This window comes from Myotis lucifugus, unplaced genomic scaffold, assembly GCF_000147115.1.
Source record: "Myotis lucifugus unplaced genomic scaffold, Myoluc2.0 scaffold_419, whole genome shotgun sequence".
Lineage (NCBI taxonomy): Eukaryota > Metazoa > Chordata > Mammalia > Chiroptera > Vespertilionidae > Myotis > Myotis lucifugus.
Window position 1 is genome coordinate 206,954 of NW_005871467.1, and position 12,706 is coordinate 219,659.

At 39.3% G+C, this 12,706-nt stretch overlaps 1 protein-coding gene across 1 annotated transcript in view; it reads left to right on the forward strand.

Annotated features, from left to right (window-relative positions):
- Positions 1 to 2,193: 2,193 nt before the first annotated feature.
- Positions 2,194 to 12,706, forward strand: part of SYNE2 (spectrin repeat containing nuclear envelope protein 2) — a 254,062-nt gene continuing 243,549 nt past the window's right edge. Inside the window, 1 exon segment of the mRNA XM_023743920.1 lies at positions 2,194 to 2,387. Coding sequence (XP_023599688.1) covers positions 2,309 to 2,387 — 79 coding nt within the window. The 5' untranslated portion in view covers positions 2,194 to 2,308.

Below are 12,706 nucleotides of genomic sequence, written 5' to 3' on the forward strand. Positions count from 1 at the left end.
CTTTTAGGGATATTTTTATTAAATTCAAGGTATCTGAATAATGCTAATGGGACTATTTGGGGTGAAATGCTGATTTACAATAAGTATACTCCTGACAGTCACATCTATGTCCAGCATCAAGTGATGGGCACTCCTCCTTTGCTTCCATAGCAACTTCTACATACATTTCTGAGAGGATTTCACTCTTCCATCCATTTGTCATTCGCAGAAGACTGAATTCCTTGAAAGCAGGGTCCAGCACCTGTAAAATGCTTGTTGAGTAAATGAAGGACAAATGAGTAAAAAACACAAGTCTTAAACCAAAACCGCCTGGGTTCCAATGTGAGCTCATCACTGACTGGCTCTGTGTCCTTAGACAACTGAGTGTGACATTGTGCCTCTCCGTTTTGTGTTTTCATATCTGGGGATAATTACCGTTCTTAACTACCTCGTAGAGTTATTATAATGGTTAAATGAGATTCTATTCGCAAAGTGCTTAGAACAGTGCCTGTATATAGTACGTGCTATGAAAGTTTGCCACTGTTTTTATTATCCTTTTTTGTTCACTGGTAATTAGCCCTGGTGTGGAATAGCGGGTGCCCACAGGAAGTTCACTCTGGAGTTCAGTTTTCCTCCTGGCGTGATGAAGACGTGCTTTGTCTCACTTTGCGTTCAGAAGCCCTTGGTGTGGGAAGGGGGAGTGGAGGGCCTCGGTACATCCAAGATGAGGACATTTGTGCCTTTATCAGTCTTCAGGCTGCACACAGGCTCACTCGAGCTAACAAACAGCTTTTATTTTGGATAGAATCCTGTCAACTCAGTACAGTAACACTGTTACCTCCGGCGGGCTCTGACTCATTTTAACCCAGGGACTAAAACAATTAATTATTAATTAATAAACAGTTCATTTGGTAGGTAAAAATCTTTGGGAGAGATAGTAAAAAGGTTTAGGATACTAAACAGTGGGGAAGACAGGATTGAAAAGATTTTTGAAGTCAGGCTAGCATTAACTGTTAAATGATTTTTATTTGCATTTTTTTAAAGTGGTCTATTGGATATTTAATATGATTGTATCTAGCTGTTGGCCTCAGGTTTATATATTTCTAGTCCCCCCCCAACTTTTTATTATGAAGAATTTCTAATATATAACAAAGTAAAAAAAATTTACAATGAGCACCCATATACTCAACATGTAGATTCTACCATCAATGTTTTTGCTCTGTTTGCTTGACCACATATCTGTACATTTATCCATCCCTCCATTCTCTAATACATTTTATATGTTTGGTTAACTTTATTTTGATAGGAAAGTCATCATCTGGATGGGAGAAGTCAATGTTTTATTCTTAGACCCCAGGACACCAATAGTGGCAAAAACGTATATGAAGCAATACTATTAAAAAGTTGCAGAGTAAGAATCACTTTTACTGGAAGGATTCTTTAAGAGTCAAAATGGGGCTAAAGAAAGACATGTGTTGCCGAAGCCGGTTTGGCTCAGTGGATAGAGCGTCGGCCTGCGGACTGAAGGGTCCCGGGTTCGATTCCGGTCAAGGGCATGTACCTGGGTTGCGGCCACATTCCCAGTGGGGGATGTGCAGGAGGCAGCTGGTCGATGTTTCTCTTTCATCGATGTTTCTAACTCTCTATCTCTCTCCCTTCCTCTCTTTGGAAAATCAATAAAATATATTAAAAAAAAAAAAAAGAAAGACATGTGTGGGTAGAAAGACAAGCACTTGGGAAAATAATTCAGTCTAATAGATAACCTACCAAAACATCCTTTTTGATACAGTTTTTTTAGTTTCACTTTGTAAGCTATGCAGGGTCAGCTCTTACTGTTTCCAGCAAATGGCAACATTTATGGAGAAGAAAAGAAGTGAAAGTTTTAAAGAAAATTCTTGCAGGGTGAAGGCTGACAATAAAATACACAAAAATGCCTAAAACACCAGTTTGTGTCAAACTTGACTTCCTCTAGACCAGATATGGCACTTAACTGCGTAGCTTTTCTTTTCACCACGAGTTTAGAATCCACAATGCTGGCTTGGCTCTTTTGGAGTTCTGCCAGCAACTCCAGAGAGCATGAATAGGTCACAGGGCAAAATCTTGATTATGATTCAGAAAAGAAGGCGTAGCCACTGTGTTCCTCATGAACTAAGGAAACGGTCACTGAAGACTGCCTCTTTCGGAGGGCAGTTTTTGGTTTCTGTTGTTCTGTTGATGCGTGTTTATGGGAAATGCAGAGCTGCAGTTGCTAATGAGCACGTACCCCTTTTACTTCTAGTTCACTTCTTTCACTGAGATGGACATGTTATAATCTCCATTGGGTCGAAGGATGGCTTCCGGTCCTGTGCTTCCCACCGAAGATGAGCAGGTTTCCTGGGGCATCGATGATCTCCATATTTCACTGCAAGGTAATTAAAATTGCCCACCCCCAACCCCCGTGTCAGCTGTGGAAACTTTCCCTCATCTATCCACAAATCACATTGCTTTCTGCCTCTCTTACGTATTTTTCCAATTGTAGAACCTTTCAGTATGCTACCTAAATGTTTTATTGCTAGCTCAGCTCTCTAGAAAGTAAGGGAATACTTGGAAGGAATTTGGTATCTTAGTTTCTCACTCTGAGTGTATGAATATTCTTTCTTTCTGTTTTTCTGTTGTCTTTGCAGTAAAAATTAAATGGTTACCACAGTTTGCTTGGCATTGTTTACACTTGTTTTGCATCTTTGCACATAGCCTCTTTTATTTATCTATTTATTTATTCACCCACTCATTCATTATTTAAAACAATTTTTTTTTCAATTACAGTTTACATTTACTGTTATTATATGATTAGTTTCAGGTGTACAGCATAGCAGTTAGACAACCATATACTTTACATCGTGTTGCCCCGGTATTTTCAGTACCCACCTAACACCACACATATTTATTACAGTATTATTGACTATATTCCCTATGCTGTACTTTACATCCCCTTGACTATTTTGTAACTACCTATCTGTAGCTCTCAATCCCTTCACCTTTTTCACTCAGCCCCCAATCCCCCACCCCTCTGCGCATAGCTTCTTTTAAATGTACATCCTGTTTTGCACCAATAGAAAGGAATAGTAGTAATATAAGTGAATGATGATGTTTCAGTCATGTGAATCTTAAGTGCTTCTTGTGGAGCTTGGCAATATTTGTTTTGTACTTTGAAAATTCATTAGCCGCTAGACTTTCCACCTTTGATGATAAAGCAAATCTGTGAGCTGAGTAGTTAGCTAGTGTAGAAGAAATAAGGCTTTGGTAAGTTTTTGCAAATATTTATGTAGCAATATGTTTTTTAAAAAAATATATATTTTATTGATTTTCTACAGAGAGGAAGGGAGTGGGATAGAGAGCTAGAAACATCGATGAGAGAGAAACATCGATCAGCTGCCTCCTGCACCCCCCCCACTGGGGATGTGCCCGCAACCAAGGTACATGCCCTTGACCGGAATTGAACCTGGGACCCTTTAGTCCATAGGCCGACGCTCTATCCACTGAGCTAAACCAGTCAGGGCTAGCAATATGTTTTAACGTAATTTTAAGGTTATGACTAGTGTTATGCAGCACTCTTGGAATGTTACTTAGAAGGCATAGATTTTGACTTATTTACTATTGGTATTTATTAATTTTTAATTGAGGTATAATTGACATATAATGTTGTATTAGTTTCAGGTGTACAATATAGTGATTTGATATTTGTATATATTGTGAAATAATCACCACAGTAAGTCTAGTTAATATACATTGCCACAGACAGTTACAGAACTTTTTTTCATGTGATGAGAACTTTTAAGATCTACTCTCTTAGCAACTTTCAAATATACAATACAGTATTGTTAACTACAATTCCCATTGCTGTACATTAAATTTATTTGAGACATTTATGATAAGATCCCAAAATGACTTTCTGTTATTTTCTTTTTAATTAAAAGTGTGTTTGAATGATTAGATTCTTGACTTTGGAGTCAATAGCTATTACAATAGACTATACCTATATGCATCAGACTTTAAAATAATTATCATGTAATTTGTATAGGCTAAGAAACATATAATATGTGAAAGGTAGTACTTCAGGTAAGAATTTAAAAAATTCTCAATAAGTCCATTTTTTATAGTGTCATATAATATTTGTAAGTAGCTGTAATCAAATTTTCATGTAACGGGAAAAAAAAAATCAATGTTCTTGTTTTTCTCTGCAGTTTTAGTGGCATGCAAGTAGTAAGTCATGGACCTAAACTGTATCAGGAAGGCAGTGCATCAGTAAATAGATAAATCTAATTTCTAATGCTGGCTCTGCCACTTGCTAGTTCTTTGCACTTGCATAAGCGATTTTATCTGTTTTGAGTCAGTTTCCTCATACTTGAAATAGGGATGATAATGGCTATATTGCAACTGTGTTTTGAAGATGAACAATAATGCGTGCAAAGGGCTTAGGCAGTGCCCGGCTCAGAGTAGGAGCTCAGTAAACCGCTGAGATTTGCGCTGCCTCCTCTGTTCTCCCATAGGACCTATTTTAGGACTTACAGTGTTATAATTTTTAAATATATATTTATAGTCAAAATCTTTGCCTCCAAGGATTTCTTATCCAGGAGCACATACCTAGAGTAGAAACTGCATGGTTGAGAGGAAAAAATCATAAAAGAGAAATCTGTTTTTTACCGTTTTGTTTTGTTCTGCTTTGACATTCTATTCAGTGGCTTCCCATCACATGTGGGGTAAAGCCTGGGCTTCTTGGTGTGGCTCCCAGGCATCCTTCTGGTGCTTGCCTTTCTCTCTGCCCTCATCTCCTACCTCACCCCACAGTCACTGCTCCTGCCCCACAGCTCCCTAAGGGGCCAGACTCCCCCTGCCGGTGAGCTTTTGTTCAGGTTGTCCCCCTGCAGCTCCTCTGCCTCCTCTTCCCACTGGGAGAAGTCCCTCTTCTATTCCTCCTCTACCCCTTATCCATCCCACAGTCAGCCAGAGTCAGCCTCCTCCTGGGCCTTACTCTCTCTTCCACTGAGATTTGCGCTGCCTCCTCTGTTCTCCCATAGCACTTACAGGGTTAGTGTATTTAGTGTTTCTTCCCCACTGCAGAGTGCCTTCCCAGACTTCTGTGTATATGCTCTAGCACTCTTACATACAGTATCTCATTTGATCCGCACAATCACATTACGAGGTGGATATTTAAAAATAAAAAACTAGAGGCCTGGTGCCCTCTCACAATCCGGGATCCCTCAGGGATGTTGGACTGCCGGTTTCAACCGATCCCCGCAGGCCAGGCCGAGGGACCCCACCGGTGCACAAATCTGTGCACTGGGCCTCTAGTATGCATATAAGATCTTTGGTTAATCTCTTCCTGCCCTCTCCCCGCTTCCTTCTGAGATTCATCAGTCTGTTCCATGTTTCCATGCCTGTGCGTTGAGTGTCTGTTCCCTGGTGGTCATAGCTACTGGTTGAAAGGTTGAACAGTTGGACAGTTGCTTAGGCTTTTATTTATATAGATTGTAAATTGATGTTTAGAGAGAGAAGAAGGCAGAGGGGAGAGAGAAAGAGAAACATCAATGAGAGCACAACCTCTATCGGCTGCCTCCTGCACACTCCCCACTGGGGATTGAGCCTGCAACCCAGGCATGTGTGTTTGGGAATTGAACTGGCGATCTTTTGGTACACTGGACAATGCACAACCAACTGAGCCACTCCACCCAGAGCATGAGGTGGATATTTTTATCTTTAAGGCACAGTGAAAGAAGCCGTCGCTCAGGAAGATGGAATTACTTTCCCGGAGTCGCAGCTAGAGAGCAACAGAGCTGGTTTTCTTTCCACTGCACCACACCCCCTCTGACACATTTCAAACAACAATTTGAAAGAGGGATTTTCCCTAACAACTTTCTCTGGAAAATTCACTCAAATAGTCTTCTTCCAGTTAATCCATAGCAAATTTTCATAGTTAAAGTGTAGATGGGCATCTTCAAGTAATAGTAATGATCTCAGGTTCAAGTAGTTCAAAATAATTAGCAAATTACTAAGAAATGAGTAGTTGCTCATACTGTGTTTTGAATTATACAGAGTTATACAGTCTGCTTTACAATAGGAAATGAGTATGGGATGTTTGCAATGGAAAGGCGATGTACATTCACTGCCAGTGTGAAGGATTTTCCTTCATGTTGTATTTCAGGGACCATGGTGCTGGGTGCATTGTTCTGTGGTGGAGAGGTGGAGCGCTAATGCTATAATGTGGTGAAGTTGACGCTGGGCACGTTAGGCAGGTACCCTTTCGGATATCAATCAAAAAGTTCTCACGACTATAGAATGAAAGCTTAACTGTGAAACAAATAGATTTCCTGAAGTTCTGTATTGTTATCAGCAGATTTATAATGATTCGTTTCAACCCCCCAAAAGAAGGAGATCTTATCTTTTGTGACAGCATGGATGGACCTGGAGAGCATTACGCTAAGTGAAATAAGCCAGTCAGAGAAAGACAAATACTCTATGATTTCACTCATATATGAAAGCTAATGAACAAAAATAACAAACAAATAAAATAGGGACACACTGACAGATACAGAGAACAGACTGACAGCTGTTAAAGGAGAGGGAGGTTGGGGTTCTAGGTGAAAAAGGTGAAGGGATTAAGCAAAAAAAAGAAAACCACATCCCCACTCATAGACACGGACAACAGTATGGTGATTACCAGAGGGGAAAGAGGAGTGGGGGAGCTGGAAGAGGGTAAAGTGGAGATAAATAATGATGGAAGCAGACTTGACTTGGGGTGGTGAACATACAATATAATATACAAATGATATGTTATAGAATTGTGCACCCGAAACCTATGTAATTTTATTAACCAGTGTCACCCCAATAAATTCAATTTTCAAGGAGAAATAAAAAGCATTTGGCTTTGTGTACTGTGTAATCAGAGTTGCATTTAACAAAATTCACATGTGCTTAATGATCCTTGGAGTAATATGAGAACCGAGATTTTAGGTAATGTGAAAGGCTAAGGATCACTGCTCATAAGAAAGGTTTGGTTTTTTCCCCCCTCATTTTAGAATATATTTTTAGAGGCAGATACAGGCCTGTTTAATATATAATGCCTACTTTATTTTAGCCAAAACTTATCTAAGGTGAGATAATTATGGCCATACCCTGACTCAGAATAATATGCTCAAGAAAAGATTAAGATGCTGCATTGAAATGTGGTGATTCATCGTTGATATGCTATGAAAACATATCCCATGTGTGCAGGGCCTACAGGGAATCAGGCCTAAGGAATCAGGAAGTGCTTTGCTGAAATTCATAGAGCGAGACAATAAACAAGTGACTTCATCTTTCTTTTTGCTCATCTTTTGTGTGATCTTGGGAGAATGTCTTCATGAAGGGACTTTTGAGGGCCCATTTTGTAGGAAGATATTTGTGTTCTCTCAGTCTTGTGAGGAGAATAGCCTTGAAATGGTTGGGTTGTTGGGAAAAGAAAGAAATGGCGTTTGTGAATTTGAGCAGATAATGTACAAATAGAATTTAGTATAACTTGTACTACTATGGGTGGTCCATATTTTATTTTTCTAAAATATGTTTGTTTTTATTGACTTTAGAGAGAGGGAGGGAGAGGAAGAGAGGGATAGAAACATCAATGATGCCAAAGAATCATTGATCAGCTGCCCCCTGCACACCTTCTCCTGGGGATCGAGCCTACCACCTGGGCATGTGCCCTGACCGGGAATCGAACCGTGACCTTCTGGTTCATGGGGGGGACGCTCAACCACTGAGCTACACCAGCTGGGCTGGATGGTCCATATTTTCAATAAATTTGCTATATGAAAGTTCAAGCTATTAAAATGATTGGCTGTCTTTAAAAGTTATTTGCTTTACCAAGGTATCTATTATAGAATTTCTTTAAGTCTTTCCATTGAATTTCTTACCTGGCATAATAATAGGTGCTTCCTTCTCCTAAGAAAAATAGTAAATGCACATTTTGTCTGAAATAACATTTCTCCTAAGGTCTTCAGGTGGGGAAGGTATGTTCAGGGAACAATCCTTTGAAATATTGGATTGATATGATTATGAAAATAGTAAGGGGACAAGATGGATAAGTATCACAGAATTTTCAAGTTGAAAGGGACTTTGTTTGCCATCAGTTTAATGGGAGACCAATATAGGAATCCTTCAGAATTATTTTTCAGATTAAAATCCTTAAGGGAATTGAAATCAAACCCATGAAGTTTGGGGATTTTGCTTTTAGGTGGTAGGTAGCTATTGGGTCTTGAGGATGAGAGTATAATGCAGGTTAGAGGTCAAGGTTGTGTGTTAAGGAGATTAATCCAGTTTTAAGGTAAGACTTACCTTAAAGTAAGACTTGAAAAGGCTAAGAAATTGGATTTGGAGAAACTAGTATGAAAACTGGGCAAATATCTGGATGTGGGACAATATTACCCTGGATTAGAGTTATAGCAGTGAGTATGAAAGTATGGGACAGATGATAAAACCATAAGGTGGAAGACACATAGGACTTGGCAACTATTGAATATGGTAATAAGATAGAGCAGTTCTAAGGTTTAGTAGTAAAAGTGCTTAGGATAATAGTGGTAGCATATATAATGTCCAAATTATTAGCTGTCTTTTTATTTAGTGTGTTTTCACTTAGCTTTTTACTAGCATCAAATAATAAGGCCATTAAATATTAGTTTATATTGATGTGCTTAAGATAAATTGTTGTAGATAAAAGATACTATTTACCAAGAAAGTCGTAAGAATGTCCTATGTCATGGAAAGAATAAAGGCATGATGCAGGTGGAGGACCCATGTGACAGTCAAATTAAAAATAATTGATCATAATAATAAGTGATATTCACTGATTGGTTGACTCATCTTGTGATATTTTAAATGAGTGCAATGGAAATTTTGAACTTTTTGGGGCGTGTTATATATTCTGGATTTAAGTTATTTTAAACAGGTAAATATTGGCCATAAATTTGTTGGCCATTAAAGGACACAATAAATTTACGTAACAGAAGCAAGTTAGTTTGTTTTAGAAACGGAGGTAGGCCAGTGCTTTAGAAAAACAGCATCTAAGTATTGAATGTTACCATTAGTTAGACAGCCTGGGAAGGAGTGTGGATCCTGTTACCTCTGCCTCCACGTGGGGGTTCACTTTCAGGCAGTCCTGCCAGAAGGCTGGCGAAGGGTGCCTGCCTGCACACACCTGGGTAGAGCTACGTTCAGCCCAGTCGCTGTGCCATTTCGAACAATGCTCATATGTTTTATTTAGTGCCGTTGTCGTCTAGATGACATATTTTAACAGATTAAAAAACCCCCCTATGCCTTCTGGGTGGATATCATTACTTGGAAGGGCTCTGTGGTGAAATGTGAGTCTCTGTGGTTAGGTTATTACACTATTTAAATTTATTCATTATTTATGACCATCCATCTGAAGGGAAGCTTTCAATTTATATATTATTTTTAGTAACATTAGCAATTATTTGTGTTCAGTGGGTTAGATTACAAGCATCATAATGTAATGTAGTGTCTAATTTTATTCAGTTATTCAGCATGTGCTGTGGGCTGGATGTTAAGGGCACAAAAAAGAATAGGTTGAGCACTTTTAAGAAGTACCTAGACCAGCCCTAGCCAGTTTTGGCTCAGTGACTAGAGTGTTGGCCTGCGGACTGAGGGTCTTGGGTTCAATTCCAGTGAAGGGCACGTGTCTCAGTTGCAGGCTCCATGCCTGCCCTGGTCGGGGTGCATGTGGGAGGCAACCAATTGATATCTCTCTCTCACATTGATGTTTCTCTCTCTGTCTCTATCCCTCCCTTCCACTCTCTCTAAAAATCAATGGAAAAAATATCCTTGGGTGAGGATTAACAACAACAACAAAGAAGCACGTAGTCTGGCTGTACTTTGGATGTTGTGTGAAAGCAAGAAAATGACCTGGGATGCAAATCTAATCATTCGTGTGAAACACGTTGGTTTTTTTAACTATTCAGGGTCATATCCCTTATTTTGGTATCCAATGTCCAAATCAAAATATGACTGAAATATATTTTTATATTCCAATTTTAGGGGGAGTGAAGGATAAGAATGTACTCGATATAACATATTATTTGCAAGGCGAGTTATATGTTCTTTTCAATCTTAAAAAAAAACATTTTGGTAAGAACTTTCTGGAGTTTTTCTTCTTGCTGAACCCCCTGTAACTGTTCCTTAACCTTGAGTTTTTGCTTTTGTTTGAACAGCACCTGCTTTAATAGGCCTTCTGAGTTCCTCCAAGTGTCCCTGAGCAGGACACTTCTGTATCTTTATTGCCAATAAACTTTTCGACAGATGTCAGGCTTTCAATAAACAACTGTATAATGAATAAATTAGTAGCCATTCCAATTTTAAAAAAATATAGAAAGTGCCCAAATGCGAAGAACTGTTCAGTGTTCAGGAAAATTAGTCAGAATGGAAACAGATTTCTTTCAACTCAGGGCAGTGAGGTGTGCATGTGATGTTTGGGAGCTGAGTGGTGCATTAGTATCGTGTCCCTGAGAGAAATACTGTTTGCCTTAGGACAGTGAGTGAGTGAAACCATGTAAAGTCTGAGAAAGAGGATCAGGCTTAGTAAAAGGCTTCTTTTGCAGCCAATTCTCAAGTTTGGAATTTTGATGGAAATGATGAATGAAGAGTAAGGAAAGGACTTGTTTTAGCAGGCAGTATTTGGGTTTCCCTCACCAATTTAGACTGCTTAGTTATCTTCTATAATAATAAAAGCGTAATATGCTAATTAGACCGGATGCTCTTCCGGACAAAGCCACAGCGGTGGGGGGCCGAGCCCTTTGCACGAATTTTGTGCATTGGGCTTCTAGTTATGAATAAAAGCAAATAATCTCTGGGGTTTTTTTTTTTCTCTTTTTGGCTAATTAGGAGATTATTTCACCCAGAGAAAATAAGTTGTAGTCCTTCACTGGCTATCCATGCTGTCCTATATCAACACAAAAGCTTTTAGAAAGTTCCTGATATCACAGTAGCAATTAATGTATTTGCCTGTGTTTTCTTGAAAGATTATTTGCCTTGATATTGTAAAGCTTTATAATTTCACAAATATTCCAGTTAAAAAATAAAATCAGAGCTCTTTGAACAGTGGTGTCGGCACAGTATACTTTTTTCAGGGAAATTTTTTTTTTCTTAAGTTGTACATGCAGCTTTAGCTTCTGGGAATTCTCGCTTCTGTTTTTTTTTGCCAGGAGTTTGGGGATAAGCTTAGTTTATTCTGGGTCAGTTACATTTTGAAAACTAGGGCAAGATAAACCCAGGGTCATTTAGAGTCCTGTTAAAGTAGGTTAACAAAGATCTCATTCATTCCTTATAGAAATCAGAATCCTTTTTAATTAGCCCCTCGGGAGATACGAGATTTTTCTCAGCTTTTGTGTATGCATGTGTGTTGGGAGGGGGTGTAATTGTTCAGAGCTTGAAGTAGTATATTAGGAAAAATAAAACTCAAAATAACTTCCTCTTAAAAGGGGAAAAAGTCAATACAATAGATTAATTTATACACATTGGGCGGGTTTAGTGTGTGATATACTAGTACATTCTAAATATTGGAGGTCATTATAAATGTGCTTCTTTAAGAGATTACTTTCCTCATCTGATTTCATCATTCAGGGCTTACAGTTTCTCTGAATGGCTTTGGTTTTCTAAAACATTCAGGGAAATCTTAGTAAAAGATAAACTGCATTTGTTGTTCTTAATATAATATGAGAACTGAAGTGTATTATCCCCAGGTTTTTTAAAGTCATCTAGAAGTGGTACATAAAGGTACATGAATGATTTATCAGAGATGAAATGTTCCAAGTTCTAAATGTGTGTATCGTTGTTGGAGAGACCTGGGATTCTGGGTGATGATCTCTCCTGTCATTGATGGCCTGTGCAGGGAGGCATGTTGACTGACACAGGCAGCAAAGGGCAGAAGAGGAGCCACACACACTTCGCCTCTAGGGTGGAGCCGCACTCCCTGGTCACGTCTCGGTCTTCTCAGTCCTCACTGCAGAGGGGACCACCAATCCCAGCCGCAGCGAAAGGTTACAAGAGGAAGGGTACCTGGCTCACACACAGGACAGAAAGTCCTTCTCAAATACAAGAAACATTTAGGACCTTTCCAGAACATTGAAACTGTTGGCTTTGTCTTCAGTTAAGTGGGAACCAGTTCTGCTGTGTATCTCTGTCTGAATGTTCTTGGCACAACTTCCAAGGGGTCTGATATCTTCAAAACAAAATATTTCTAACTCAGGCTGCTTCATCACAGAATCTGGTTTTTATGAGTACAGGTCATGGATTCGTGCAGGCAGCATGTGTTTCTGAGACCCTACCCTGTATCAAGCATTATTTTCGATTAAGAGAATACTGAGGCTAGCAACTCCAGTAAGCTTCATATATCCATGGTGCTGAGACAAAGGATAAATTATCAAGAGAAATTTCAGCACATGGTAAGCTCTATAGAGGATTAAAAATGGATTTATGTGGTAGTGTCCGGGTGTCTGTAGATTGGGTGGTCAGAGGTGGCCTCTCCGAGGAGGAGCATTTAAGGAGCCTTTGAATAACACCAAGGAGCTGCCTTGCAAAGACCAAGAGAAGAGCATTCCAGTCTGAGGTAATAGCTCACAGCAGAGCTCAAAGGTAGAAACAAACTTGGTGAATTCATAAAACGAAGGAAGCCTGGTGGCTGGATTGTGGTGGGCGAGGGGGGGCATGA